At 44.8% G+C, this 15,580-nt stretch overlaps 1 protein-coding gene across 1 annotated transcript in view; it reads right to left on the reverse strand.

Moving 5' to 3' along the window:
- The window catches only part of XPNPEP1 (X-prolyl aminopeptidase 1), a 31,278-nt gene that overhangs the window by 10,719 nt on the left and 4,979 nt on the right, over nucleotides 1-15,580 (reverse strand). Inside the window, exons 4-11 of the mRNA XM_014250113.2 lie at nucleotides 10,453-10,516; nucleotides 8,643-8,747; nucleotides 8,283-8,375; nucleotides 7,280-7,423; nucleotides 6,832-6,927; nucleotides 4,551-4,632; nucleotides 3,378-3,588; nucleotides 362-451 (exon numbers count right to left, since the gene is read on the reverse strand). Of these exons, the coding sequence (XP_014105588.1) occupies nucleotides 362-451; nucleotides 3,378-3,588; nucleotides 4,551-4,632; nucleotides 6,832-6,927; nucleotides 7,280-7,423; nucleotides 8,283-8,375; nucleotides 8,643-8,747; nucleotides 10,453-10,516 (885 nt within the window). The remainder of the gene's footprint in view (nucleotides 1-361; nucleotides 452-3,377; nucleotides 3,589-4,550; nucleotides 4,633-6,831; nucleotides 6,928-7,279; nucleotides 7,424-8,282; nucleotides 8,376-8,642; nucleotides 8,748-10,452; nucleotides 10,517-15,580) is intronic.

The raw sequence follows: 15,580 nt of genomic DNA on the forward strand, positions 1-15,580 counted from the left end.
ATTCAAATGGTAACAATATGAAAACTCCACTGACAAACACAACAGAACGAGCAAAAGGGAAAGAACATCCCTTTAAAGGCCCACACTGCAAACAACACTTCTCAAGTCTACACAGTCTTCCCACAGAGCAAGGCTGTTTCCTCACACTATTGCAAATGTTCTTCAAGGGAACGCAAAACAAGCAAAAAACCTGCTTCAAGAGCAGTAGATGTCTGACAAAAACCCTTTTTTATCCTGCCATCCAAATTCTCATTTGCTTTTTATCCAAAACATTAAAACTGAAAGGAAAATGTTATTTCTTTCCCTAAAGGTAAAGCAAACCTGGTGCCATGTGCAAGGAGACACTCAAGGCTTCACTTACATGTGCTCTTCTCATGCCTTCTGTTTCTGCTGCATTCTTCACAGCTTTTGCAATGCAGATGGGGGTATATGGGGTGAGGTATCGGTAAGCCTGCAGCAGAAGGACAGGGATTACTTGTGGATTAGTCAGACTACATAATCCTACAGATTTAATAACTCAGCCTGGCCACAATTTGTACTTTGGCAGCCTCTCTCAACCTTCAGCACTATGAGATGCTGGTTGCCAATGCTTCAGTCCCTGACTGAAGGAGGAACAGCCATAGGGAAATCCAAAGAACTAAACAACAGCTTGTCATGAAGCAGGGTGAAGATCTGGATATCATAAATACCATGTATCTACATCAATGTCTGAGCCATAGATTCCTGTTGCTGATGAACACTGAAGGCCCAGAGGCCAATGAGAAACACTAATCCCTGATGCTATGGTAGAACTTAGGCTGTAGAAACAGACCTAAAAGCCACCTTGACTTGTTACCTGACAGTCACCCTCAAGCAGCAAAGGGCATCCAGCCCAGGTACCAAGCACGGAGCATCACCACTGTTAATGATCAGCAGCTCTGACAAACACATCAAGGCTCAAGGAAACATGAAAGGCGTTTGCAAAGATCAGCTTTACATGCTGCTAGTTCTGAAAGGAGCTTACATTGGTGGTTTGAGACAAAGCTTTCCTGTGCTTGGATGGGGTGACCCTGCATTAAGAACCAGTAACTGATCCCTTAGTACTGCACACCTCCTCAAACACCAGCTGTCCTCAGATTAGCGGGAATGCTTGGCTGGTTTCAGCCCATCTTCAGAAATTCACCAGTTGAGGTGGCTCGCCCAAATCTCATCACACATGGCATCAGAAGAAGGCAGAACCAAGACTTTTGCCCAGTTCTCTGCTCTACCCATTATATATCAGGAGATGGGATGGACACCTACAGAAGCACAGCACAAGCAACATGTTGTTTCCTACTTTAAATGCATCAGCATACAAATAAATAAATTTCACTCAAATTCAAGGAAAGGCCCAATAGACCCTCTGCAAAGACTAAATTCACAAAAATCCTACAGGCTTACAATTTCCAAATTCTTAAAAACAGCAAAATAATTACACTACATAATGCAGAAACTAAATTACAGAAGAAGTCACAAGAAAGTCAGAAAAGTCCTTTTATCAGTCAGGATAAATACTCAGATTCTTAGGTTGGCTTGCCCTTTATAGATACTAGTAAGTACTATTAATCTTCTGTGAAAAGTATATTTACATGCAGCTGTAAACAAATCTAGAAAGGGTTTGCAGATCTGTGTTTAATAATGGAATGGATTTTTGCCAGTGTCAATATTTGGCTCTGATGGAGACAGACAGTAGATGGACTTCCAGCACTGGTGTTCTTCACACCAGCTGAGCAACTGGCCTGGAGTGCTTTGAAGTGGTAGAGAGCCAGGGAGGAACTAGAAAACCTCTGGCTCTTTCAGAGAGTCTCTAAGTGGCTTTTAATCAAGACAATTCAGTCCTCCTTGCCTGCTTTCTATTGCACAGAGCTCCTTGAGACAGGGACTCTCCCCACTGCACACAGAAGGCATGCAGCACTGTAATGACTCACTATCAACCAAAACTTCCACTTTTCCAGTGCTCACAGGGTAAATAATGCCACTCCAACTCATTACATTCCTTTCTCTACGTCAGAGCTTCTGTACTTTTCCATAATATACTCTACATAAACCAACTACAGCAGCTTAACCAAACTGGGGATAGACCATTGACTACAACCACAGCAAGGGGCTTTCTACTCTGAAGTCAAAAGAACAACAATTTATCCCGAATGTTCCATAGACACTAATGCTGTCAGTATTCTGTATTAGGAGGCCTAGAAATAGCTTGATGGTGTCTGAAGATTTAACTCTGGACAGGGACAAAACCCTGTATATTTACTCACAGTATCTGTTAGTTACTAGACATCACTGTAAACTGGATGGTATTCCAGAGAAAGTGATCTCTAGCAAACAAGACATGTACACGAGATGTATGGAAACCAGCTCATTAGTCCACAGTTGTTGTGTCCTTCCCCAAGTGTGGGTTTTCAAGCAAGGCAGGCACCCTGGCCAGCGTCAGCACGGTGGCTATCTCCAGCCACACGGACCATGTCCCACAGCATCAATGTGATGGATGGCGTAAATGGCGATTTATTGCAGAAGAATTTAACATTTATAGCTTAGGGTCACTGTGTTACTCCCATCTGCTTACATCATCGTTAGGTGCTATTGGCTAATTGCAGGAGATTTTACTATCCTAACAGAGAGAGGGGGTCTGCTAACTTTCCGTTACATCCCGGTATCTTCCGCTCCGCCAGGCCTTAACTACAACACCCCAAGTATCTTTTATGGCTATTAGAATATTAGGTGGACAGTGGGAGTCCCAGGCAGCCAGGTTCAAAAGGATAGCAAGACACAGCAGAGCAAAGGCTGCATGGACAACCAGTGCCTGCAGATTATCTGTGTCCTCACAAGGTTCCCTGCTACAACTCTGTCATCTTTTACTGCCTTCAGTGAAAGACATCACATATTGCCTAATATCCCCAAGCCACTGAACTAAATAAGGGCGACCACCCTCAGACACTCCAAGCAAGCCAAATGCACCTTCCCAGAAGTCCTGTTCAACTTTCCTGCTTCAATTTCTGCAAGTTTCCAGTTCTTTCTGCTCATCCACATGAGGCTGATGCTCCACCCGTGGGCAGAATGACCTGAGTTCACCCTGCTGCCTCTTCCCTACCCTCTCTCACTGCACTTGTTTTATCTTAAGCTGACAATTCTTTGGATAAATCGGCTTAGCGAGTTGGAAGGGCAGCTCCAGCAGGAGCAACCCCAGGATTAACAACCCCTTGATACCTCAGCATGGCTGGATCCCTTCTGCACAAGCTCCAGCCTGCATTGGGCTTTGCAGAGGGGAAACTGAGGCCAGCTGCCCTCATTAACACCCTTCCTAACCACAATGAGCAGAGAAGAGAAAAGCATTTTCCCTTGCTAGGGCCACTGACCTTGGGAATGGCCTCAGTCAGAGCATAGCTGGCTTTGTCACTGAGCCACACTTTCTCCTTGGGTGAGAGGCCTGCACCAACAGCCTGCAGCTCCGACAGGATAGATCCGTAGGGCATCACCTGGATTTTGAACTCGGGTTCCAGGGTGGAGTCAAGCTGTAAGTGCTCCCTCACAGCTGGGTCTGTCATCCGGTCACCATCAATGAAGAGCCTGAGAAACAAATTGGAGTGATCCAATGGGTGAGACTACATCTGACAGTGGCAGAAGGAGGGAAGGAAAAACCATACTGGCAACATTTCAGGGAGAAAGGAGATCATGCATTATGCACTCTCTACTTTGTCCTATGTCATTTTAACCGCCAGCTTTCACACAGTTTAAATCCCAACTTGAAATTAAGATGTGCCACCCCACTGAGAGGAAAGAGATGGTAGCATTTCTCTTTGTATGACACAATCAAAATGGCTACATTCCATCACTGTGCTTGAAACATGAAAGTAACAGAGGCAAGTAACAGCCACTGTCTAACTTTAAAGAGCAACATCTGGAAAGAGATGTACTGTATTTCTAAGTATCACATTGCTCTGGTTTTCACTGAGTTGAAAAGTTCAGCTCAACCTTCACACACAACCTGTACTCACTCAGCCAGGTTTTACCTTCGATGGATCTAGGTAGCAGCTTACAGATGCCTCCAAAAGAACTGTGCCTGCTGAGGCTCAATATATGGGGCAGTCCCAGGAAAGAAGCCTTCTGTTATACGCCAGCCCTGAAACCTTCCTGCACAGTCCCTGCAGTTTTGAAGTGACCCAGCAATTAGACCAATTAGACTTTTCCCTAAAGTCTGTAATGTCCAGGCCAGGCTTGGCTCTTATCCAATTTAACCCAGAGCTCCAAGGGCCCTACACATTATCTCCGGGTGACAGACAGAGCACTCAGCCATCGTGCCCAAGGTCACCCAGCAAGCCAGCCAAGGTGCTGAGGAGTGCAGCAGAGCTCTTGGCTGCCTCTCTAGCTCTGATCAGGGGAGGAGAGTAACTAATGTTGGAGACAAAAGAGCTCAGAAAGGACACTAAAGTACCCAAGCATAGACGTTTCTGGAAAGACAGATACTTTGCTAGAACAGCTCTCGCCAAGATAAATGCATCTTGGGGAACAGAGGAAGGGAATACAAGCACCTGATTGTGTTCATTCCTATGACAGCGTATGCAAAAAACACAGGATTGTACTCAACATCAGAACCTCGAAGGTTGAAAAGCCCTGAAAAATAAGAAAAACCACAGTTCATCTTCTGGTTCATCTTCTGCAACATTAGAGAAAGTCAAAAATAATCTCACAAAAGCACAGGTAAGCAATGAGACATCACAGGTGCAGGCCATGAGTCCACCTCCCACCCAGCCCACGGCCTGCTGCATTCCTGGCAATCCTAAGTTTTTGCCAGGAGATGGCACCAGAACCACAGTGTGAACATTCCCGGGTGTTTAAACTGGTGTTAAACTTCTAAAGGAGGGCTGGCTTGGAAAAAAGCAGGTACAGACAGAGAAACACAAGGACACATATACAAAAAGTAGGGTCTGCCCTTTCTGGTCTGCACAGTGCAATAGAAGCTCACTTCTTAACAGCCAGAAAACTTCAAAGTTACAAACTATCATTTCATTCCAATCCTTTTGACATTTGAGGTAAGAGGAAGACACAAGACTACAATACCCCAGAAAGGCCTCTCATATGGGCCCTCCAATATCTCAGATTCAGACTGTACGGTCTTAGCTATTTTTCACAAATATTTTAGCCCACACAACTCCAGACAAAGTCAAGAGGGGAAGTAGATGTTCAGAATCTCTAAAATCCTGATTTTAGGGTCAAATAAAAACTCCAGGGTATCCAATTAGCAGAAATGAGTTACTCAAGCCAATAAGGCCAGCCAGCAGGACAGCTGGGAAAAGAACCAACATGTCCTAAATTACAACCCAGCACTGTATTCATCGAACTGTGCAAATTCTGCCATGAAAGTAAAAATAGAGCTTAATTCTCCTCAGGGAAGCAGTAGGTCACTTGAATGCAGGAAAGAGCCACAAAGAACTTTTTACTGCATGGGTACAAACTTCCTTGCTCAGCCAACTCCCAATGCAGTAAGAAGGCAACAATCTCCTTTGTGACTCTTTTTCTGTCCCCAAAAACTCGTCTGGAGTTTAATTCAGTGAACTGAATTGGATAAAATTAAAACAACTCCCCTTCCCCCTTTAGGACAAGAAATCAACCAGGCACCCGAAAATGAGCTTCTCTCATGACCTTCTCTGGTTCATCTTAACACTCTCGATTCATAACCAAGCTTCACTTTGCTGGAGACATTTAATCTGAAACCACCTCAGGGCACCAATTTATCATTAATTTAATTGGAGATGCGCCTGAAAAGGTGAGACATACAATCTCTGCTCATGCAGGCCTCCCGAGGGAGGAGTCATATTCACCACTCTCAGAAGTACTTCTTTCACAAAAAAAGCTCTTTGCTCAGTGTCCCAGATCCAGAACAGCCCACAGACCTCATCAAATTGGCTTCACCCAGTGCCAGGGACATTGTGATGGCAGTACTGGAGTGAGGAAAACACCACCTCCATTTCTTAGATTAGACACGGGGCACAGCAGCACTCACATCCTGCCCATGTTACATTCCCCCTATACCAGTGTGTGCACTGGTGATTTCTGCAAAAAGGACATGCAGTACTAGGAACAGCAGTCCTGGGGAAACCACTGCTGTTTCTGGCCATTCTCTCTTCCTACACACTGGGCTGGGAGCCAGGGTGTGGAGACCCAGCCATCCTGGGGCCCCAAACACAGAGGGGACTCTAGTGAGACCCTGGGTTGAAATGATCTGGAAAAACAAGTTGAGCCCTGACATACTTGTTTTAACCAAAGCATTGGCTGAACACTGGAGAGGTAGAGACTGACTTAAGAAGTTGTGACAATTAGGAAGATTACTGTGAATGCGGTGTACCCCACCCTTGCTTTATGTATACAAAGCCACACGTTGCACTGCTTTGTTTATAGCCCAGACTCCACGGCAGAAAATAGTCTCCATCTTTCCAATGGGTGAGGCAGCATCAGGATATTTTACAGACAGAAAATCTCACAGATCTTTTTTTTTTTCCATCACACAGCCTCAGGCTTTATATGTGACCTTCCTCTCCCTTTGCCTGGACTGTTTCTCAAAGATGGTGATTTGCTGCATTTCCTGGGCCAAAAATGCACTCAGGAGCTGCATTGGTGTAATGAGGCACTGTGCAGAAATACAGGCTTGCTGTCTGTGACCTGTTACCACCACTGCTCTTGGTAAGAAGTTAATTGATGTCTAACGAACATGCTGTCATAAGGGTCTCTCACCCTGGCATGGCTCTTCCTTTCCAAGGCAGGAAGAACATTTATTTTGTAGAAAGAATTGAGAAAGGAGATGCAAAGACTTACATGCTACTTCATCCAAGGCCGTTACCACAAACCACATGACTTTCCTCTCAGCCATTTTTGAACGGAGGGCTATAATTTTGTCTCTCCAGCTGACCCCTGCAAAACAGAATGGGAAAAGCTACAGCCCCTAGCTTAGCTGGGGATGATGATGTAAACACAAACTAACATATGGTGCCTGTGCTCCTCACTACTTTCTAATAACTGATACAAACTATCTCAAATGAACTGCCCTCTAGATACCCATGAATTTGTTTTGAAGTCACCCAACTTCCAGAAAATGGTTGGGGGTAGAGGGGTCATTAGCTAAGGTTTGATCACCTTCCTGACCTATTCACAGTGACCACAATGTGCTGTGGTACTGTTTTACTCTCTCCTTTGCAAGAGAAAAGCAAAAAGGGGGATAGGGCAAAAGGAACAACTCATGTCTGTTGGGAGTTACGCTTCTCACCTGTGTAACTCAAGTCAAGCATGATGAGAGGCTTGCAGGGGCGTTGAGGACAATCTGTCCAGATTGTATCGATCAGGTTTTCTTTGACAGGCACAAGGTCATGGCCAGCACTTCTCAAGGCTTTGGACATTCTCTTCCACTGGTCTGCCAAAGGGAAGAAAGTCAAGAGTGGTGGCTTTAAGAAACACACATGTTCAGCAACAGCAGAATCTTCCCTTTTCCCTCCAGCCTTCCCTTCTTCCCATTCCCTTAAAAAAGACAGCAAAATCCATAAACAGTAGCTACAGTAGCCAGTGGCAGGAACAGAATCTCACAGTCCTGAAGCTTTATGCTTGAGCTGAAGAAGAATTACTCCAGCTGGGAGACAGAAGTCTCTGGAAGAAGCCACAGTAGAAGCTGCCCTGAGGATTTCCTCTCCCCCAGTGCAGAATCATGCTAGATCTAAGCTAGACAAGATGAGAGTTGCTCCCAACACAGGTCCTTAATCCATCTGAACTAGCAAATATCCCCCTTGCCTCCAGTGACCTTTGCATTGTGCCTCATGTTTTGAAACATGAAGAGATGGATACTCTGATATAAATGATACCCATCCCTGTGCTTCCTATAGGGAAAACTGCAGAGATCCCAAGACCACCAAGTAGAAGTAGCAGCATGAATTGTGCCTGGGTGTTCTTGCTGGCATGCTGACCAAGGCATTCAGCATGAAGTGCCCATGACAAGCCAAAGCACAAACAAAGAGGTGATCAGGATTCCACTTTTCAGGTAAAGTCACTGCAAGCCTAGAAAGTGGTTCTCATCCCTTGTACTCTGGAGTCCACGCACTGCTGTGGAACTCTTATGATAAATGGTTAAACCAAAATCCAACCTGTTTTGCATAACAGTTTAACCACCACTATATCTGAAACATGGTTAGCTGTACACAATCACACAACAGCTCAGCCAGAGAAGCAAGGAAGCAAAATCCAGTTGCCCAACCCAGAGTCAAATATAAAGTAAAACCAACCTGCTGGAATAATGAAAGGGTCCACTCCCACCTTCGAGCCTTCTGGGAGGACACTCACTAGCCAATCCTCCTGAGTTGGTGTATCTTTCAGACCTTCAAGGATTGAAAAAAAAAAAGTTCAAAGAAGCAGTCACATTGAAACATTCCCACACTATGCAAAAAGTCCAAGCTAATCAGATATGTCTAATGAATGTCTAGATGCACAGGCAAGAGTTATCACAGGACACTAAAGCAGAAGCCATGTATCCAATATGTCCCTAAGTCCCTGCATGATGGGATATCCCTACAGCTCAAGCTGTACTTGTGTAAAGTGAGTGCTCTCCACTGATCAGTGGAGCAGTATCCCAGGCTCCTGCATACCCATTTTCATGAGTGTCCAGTTGCTATCCATTTGATGTGCAGCTTGCAGGAAGTAGCGTCCATCAGTCCACATGGCTGCATGCTGCTCAGTGACTATGGCGGTACCTAGGCAGGGAGACAGAATGGTGATTCAGGGTAGGCAGCCACCATGCAGAGACACAGCAGGGACAGTGCTTGAAATTCACCCTAATTTCCTAAAACGCACTTCTGATCACTGTTCAAAAGTTATTCCTGTTTCAGTGGAGATATTCATTGCTTCCCCTGCACTGTGACCTTCCAAATCCTATTGGAGACAGTATGCACAAGGATGCACCTTAATGAATTGCCTCATATGAACTCAACTTTAGCAAAACTCAGCCAGCCAGTGGAACTGGGTAGGTGGGGCTTTCCAAACCTTCTGTAACAGAAACCGTAGTCTACACTTGGCTGTTGTCACAGTAACATATACTGTACATCCCTGAAGTCCATCCCATCCTCTTTTGGGGGAGGAAGTCTGGGCTCTGGCCACCCACAAAACATAGCTGATACCAGGCCTGCAGACATGGGTGTCACTCCCAGCTGTCAGCTGTACCCCTTTCCCAAGTGTTACAAGTCTAGCAGAGATGACTGAACAGGAAACATGAGCATAAAGTTCTGTTATTTTCATTTTCTGTCCCATTCCACTGACTCCAGATGGAGGGATGCAAGCAGACAGCTGAGGGGCAGTGACATCTCAGCAAGGCACTCAAGCTGCCTTGCCCTTGACAATATAAAACAAAACAAACCATGGCACAAACTGAAACTGAATCCAAGTCTTTGGAGTCTGCATCTTTACCATACCCTCTGTTAGAAAGAACTGATGCTCAGACTAGCAGAGCAGAGTTTCCAATTATTAACTCATTGTCTTCTACCAAATTCCGCCAACATAAACCCCATTTTAAGTTGCTTCGGCTTGAAAAGATAAAGCAAGAAATACAAGGTAAGCCCCTGTGTGAAACCTCACTGATTTGCTGCACATTAGGCTGGGAACAGACCTTCCAAGTACATAACAAGGGCACAAATTAGAGAGGAAGGTTATGAAGCGGTCGCACAGAAGGGGCAAAATTAATGCAGGATTCATGTTAGCCATTAACAGCAGCCCACAGCCCTGGATTTATCACCTTCCAAATGAGGTCCCAGAGCTCATAGGAACTGATGAATAAACCCTCTAAACATAGGCACCAGTATTTATTAAAGTGAAATACAATTAGAAGGGAAAAAAACTTCAGCAGACTAAAGTGACTTTCCAACAACCACAGAGCAGAGTAATTTGCACAGCTTAGGGTACAGCTAGGGTAAAAACTAGGTCTCTTGAAACACAGACCTATCCTACAGCCAAGAAAACATCCTGTCTCGGCAAGATAAGCAAACTTTTCCACAGTGTTCAGTTTCCAAATGCAGAGTTTCTGGCCCTAGCTCTGTTTAAACAGAAAGGCCAGCTAAAGTCCATCCACTATTCACCCAGGCCGAACAGGCAATGTAAAAATCTGTTCATACTAGCTGCACATCAAAAGAAATGACCGCAGGTTACAGGCATCACATTAAAGAGTTAACAGGATTTTACTTTATGAGAGGTTCATTTAGGGGTCAAACATTTTCTGAAAACTTGTTATTCCACTGATATTACATAATTCCAGCGGGTAGCCAAGACATAATTCTGCAGATGCTGAAATGGGAATAAAACAGTCCAAACAAGCTGGATAGATTTTCTTTTCCATCCTGCCTCTATGCCATGAAAGGAACTATTTCTTTAGAGGAGAATTATGCAAGAACCCAAGTTCTGGAAAGGTACCTGCAGAGCCATCAAATCCAGAGATGAACGCCCTTCTGCAATCACAGGGTGCAATGTACTCACTCTAGAAAACAAAAGAGGCAGCAATTATTTATAGCAGCAGGGGAAAAAAAAACAATCAGCTGATGACAAATACTTTGATAAGCTTTTTCTCCTAAAGGACACCACAGAGAGAACAAAATGAGTTAAAAATTCCTGGGCTCTACTCCGCTGTGATTATACTGTATTTATGTTCAACTGGTGGGTTTTTTTAAGCTGCAGCACTTTTCTCCCACAAATATCTGTAAACACTGAAGTGCTTCAGAGTTTGCAGATGTTTATTTCACACTCAGCCTCCCCTTTGGGCAACAAACAAATTATGCCTTTGAAGCTGAACATGAAGGGAAGGGAAAACAGAAGTACCCCTTGATCTTGGGGCAATCAGTACATAAAATCTGTAAAATTCACTATCTCCACTGAAGTCCCCTCACTGGCATTTATAAGAATTCCTTTAAGACTTTTTTTTTTCCTGCAACAGTGACATTGAAAAAAAATCATCAAGATGATGATGATGACTCTTGGGACCTTTGATAAATAGATACTGATCCTTTCACTTCTTCCTTGCCTACGCAAAATCAGACTACATCCAAAACCACCAGACCATGATTTGATGGATGAGAGGGAATCAAAGTCCATCTTCATCCTAAATCTGTCACAACCTGTGCTTCTGGACACATCTTTTCAGAATGTTGTAGAAGAGCCTGAGAAGGCACAGACATCTGATATTAACAGGAATTGCCAGAATTAAAAGAACAACTGAATCTTCACATGACCCACATGACTTTTTTATGGGATTCCATTCTGGCAAGTTTGTAGGTCAGAACTGCTGAGTAGGCCTGTTAATGAACTAGTGCAAATCAGCAAATCAGCTTAATCCAGGCTGACAGCACTGACGTTTGAGCTGCAAAACCCCTGGATTTGTACCTTACGAATGGTCTGAAATCCAAGTCTGTTTCTCTGCCCCCAGCTGTGCTGGGGCAAAAGAAGCATCTTAGGAATTGAGCTAAGAAATCACAACCCAGTTCTCAGGTGCTTTTGGTCTCTACTGTGATAGTATCACCTGATTGTTAAAAAATATTGTCTTCAAATCTCTTACTCTTCACTGTTATAAAGAAGACAGAGGGTTCAAAGCACAAGTGAGAGAGCAGCACAAACTATAGAATGAACCAACTCCATTTCTGCTCCAAATCAAACCACAACCAAACCCTTTCCACAACAGCCATGTCTCTCCCCTCCTGAGAGAAGCCAACCAAACATTCACCATTAACATTTTGAAACTTGATCCTTGGGATAGTAAATCTCATGGCCCAAAAGAGGATCTTGTTGAGTGGTTTTTGCTCCCAATTGCCAGGGAAGATTCCTGGTATATGCTCCAAATAAATCCTTCATTTTATCCACAAACTAGTGAAAGTTGGCAGAAATCAGGGGGTATGGAGACTATGCGTGCCCTCCTCTTTGACCCAGTTAGTTTCCTGTGCTTTTTCTTGTCCAGCCTCACAGGGCTGTGACATGATCAGCAGCTGTGGGGAGAAGGTAGGTCAGGATATCCACCTTGGGAAAGGATGACTGCCCTTGGCACAATTCCAGCTGATAAGGTGGATCTCTCAGCCCCACACAGCACATTATCACCACTGAGCCCCTTTAAAATAATGGCAAAGGCATCAGCAGACAGAGTGGACAAAGCTGTTGAGGGAACAGAATCAATTGCCTGTTTCCCTGTTGCCAGCCTCAAAGCAGTGGAAGAGAACATGTAGGCAAGGTGATGCCAGACCTGAGGATTCCTCATTTCAACACTCCCTAGAGACTATTCAGTCTGTTGACTGCTATGACTCCTCTCTCCAAGATTTCCAGCCCAAAGGTGGGACAACATCTTCCAGGGTCCAATGCCAACAGGAGGTAACTGGGAATTTCCCATCATGGATCACGTCACTTAAGTACATCCCAAATGATGTATTTTAGTACAAATGAGAGCAGTGATTTCTTTTCCATTTCTCTTGACCAACACAGCAGAGACTACAGGCTAGTTTACTTGTGAAGTCAAGCAACCCCACATTCATAGCATGGGTTAACACCACAGAACAATGAAAAGGATGAAAACAATTTTAAAAAAATACAAAAGAAAAAGAAGTGTATGAATTTTAGGTCTGGTAAAAGCTGACCCAAATAAGCAAAGACCTGGACTCCATGGACATACCTGATGCCATCCCATTCACAGACAAATCCAGGGAGTGTTTTGAGAGTTTACAATGAGGCAGAAGGGCTTTAAAAGGGAGTATCAGTGATCTGGAGGGAAAGACAGTTCATTCATCTGTCAGTCTGAATTCTTGCATACCCACCTGCTCTGCTCCATGCAGCAACCCCCACTGTGCAAAGATGAGCCCATGTTTTGCACAAGCTAAAATTACATGGGAAGCACCTGTGTATGCCACACAAAGCACAGACTACAGCATGCTGAGAACAAGGTATTTCCCTGGGGCTTGTCTTGAAGCTCTGATGGCTTTCAACCTGGCCCTCCTCAGTCCTTTCACATCTGCTTCTCACCACACCTGTCAGTCACACAGACAAAACTGGGGGCTACATCACAAAAATCCCTCATCTAAACCAGGAAGAACCCCCAAAATATCTGCTTATCCCCAGAGCCTGCATGGTTGTGCTGTAAACAGGTTGAAGTTCATTCTAGTCTAACGTCAACCAAGATCAGCAATGCAAAGTGCATCTGGCTACCCTTAGAGTCACAACACTGGTGTCATTAAAGAACAAACACTGCAGTGTACCTGGAGGGAGGGAGGTATTCACTGCCAAAAACCTAACTGCATTGGTGAGATCTGGAACCTGTCAGAGCAACCTGTGCACAAGCCATCTATTGCTTTATAACTCAGCTGATTCCTCAGCTCAGCACAAGTGTGTGTCAGAGGAGCCAGCCCTAAGCAGAAGACAGCGCCTCTGCCAACCCAAACACAGGGCCCTAAGCTGGGCAGGTGTTTCCTTCATGTGGACAACCAGCCAAATCTGACCAAATTTATTTTGAGTCAAGGCCTGGAGGGTGAAGCCAGCTGTAGTTAAGCCCTGACTGGCTCCAAACCCAAGCTCTATTCCAAACATCATTCCCTCCCATTAAGAAGCAGCTCTTCCAATCTCTGAATAGTCCCATATGGGCAAACTCCAGATTCAATGTAAACACACATTGACTCAACATAAAAATGGATCCTGCTTTTATTGCTGAAACATCCCAAAAGCTCTGACATTTTTAACCAAACCACAAAGGGCTTAGGTGCCTCATTCCTAAAAGCATGGCCTTTCATCCCTTCATGGTCCTCATGGCACCTGTAGCCACCCAGCACACATGAAAATAAGTGGGGACTATTTAGGTTTGATTCCACTTTTGGCTGGGACTGTCTTCCTTTCTCATCAGCCTCTGCACCACCCAGGTCCCCAAGGAAAGAGTCTGTTTTGCTGACTTCTTATCACCTGCATCAAAGTTTTCAAAAATTAAAGCTGCCAGCCAACATCCAGGGCTGAGTACAAGAGCCACAAATCCAAGGCAGCCTTGGTTAAGTCTGAGTCAGAGCCTGTGTTTGAGAAGCTCTGCAAGTCTTTCACTTCTTTACACAACTAAACATGGATAGCAAAGGATACAACTGGTAGCAAGACTCCTGGCAGTATGATAATCTAAGCCGCCTAGCCTTGCAGGAAAACCAATATTAAAAGCATCACAGAACTCAGAGCCCATCAACATTCCCAGTTGTTATAAAGAGAAATTAGTCAGCAAGTTGCAGCATCAGGGTGTATCAGCATCAGGCCAATCCAGGGGCTCCTTTGCAACCCAGAAGGGAATAAAGTTTCACCCAATCTAAACCCTGTGGCAACACCACAGGAGGGAAAGCCCTTTTTGTTGATTAGTTCTGTGATGAGGATGCCAGGACAGCCTCAGGAATGGCTGAGAGAGGCCAGGACAGTAATACATAGCTTGTTTGGGCTGTGGGGAGGAAATGGCTTAGGCCACTAAACACTTGGGTATCATTAAACCACAGTATTCTGAGTCATGGAGGGAGCTGCCTAAGAGCAAAATCTGACTGGAAGGCTGTAATATTCTTGTCTGCACACAGGAAACAAACCCTTGCCTGGAACATGGAGAAGTTTCAAATCACAGGTCATCACAATTTACCTGGGATCAGTAAGGCTGCTCTGGGATCAAGAGGTTTCTGTCATTGGCAAACACTGCATCAATTCCCAACCCTCAGAGAAAAAAATCCTACACCAGCTATTCAGGAGGCACCAGAATCAGCAGCTTTTAGTAATCGTTTCTATTCAGATAGATTCCCTCTGCAGAGAAACCTGACCAACTCGCCTGGCAGGAAATAGCAATATGGGGTTCTCTGCTTAACTGCACTCTGTCAAGAGAAAGAAAGCAACAGAAAAACCCAGAAGTCCTGAGGGTCACATTCTTCAACTCACATGACAGCATTTAATGTCTAGTGAAATGAAACCAGAGTTATATATGGACAGAGGCAGCTTGAGAAAGGAATGCAGCAGACAATAGCAGCTGCAGAAAACGCCTTCCCCCTACCTGCCCAAATTTGAATCTCCCTATGAGGAAACACGATGCTGCACATATGGTCCCAGGGCACAGGCAAGTCTGGACCCGGCTCACCCCAGTGCCAAGTCAAGGGCAAAGGTTCTGATTCAGTTGCATTTTGCTCTTGTGCACCCCGGGGTAAAAGGGAGCTTTGGGTGTGAGCCAGGAAAGCTTTAGGTCTTTTGTTTCCTGAAAATGGCTGAGGAGAGAAAAACCCTCAGCAATTCTTAGGTCTCCTAACAGAATGAACAGAAGAGCATAACTTGCTCATGAGCAAGCAGGGGAGGTGAAAGGCAGTTCAGCAATGTAAAATTTATGCTATGGACTACAAAACTCTTAACAGTGGAAGCAGCACACAACAGTTACTGTTGTACCCTTGCCTCCTGTCTTTAGTGCAACGAACATGATGCAGAGCAGCATGGAAAGGGAAGCGTCACTATGGCCTGTTCCTTCCCAGCCTCTCTAAGGCCTCTCCATGTGGGATCTGAAGGGCTCTAGCACAAGGCAACAAAT

This window comes from Pseudopodoces humilis, chromosome 9 (genome assembly GCF_049639895.1).
Source record: "Pseudopodoces humilis isolate 2021_Gansu_Grassland_sample_001 chromosome 9, ASM4963989v1, whole genome shotgun sequence".
In the NCBI taxonomy this organism is placed as follows: domain Eukaryota; kingdom Metazoa; phylum Chordata; class Aves; order Passeriformes; family Paridae; genus Pseudopodoces; species Pseudopodoces humilis.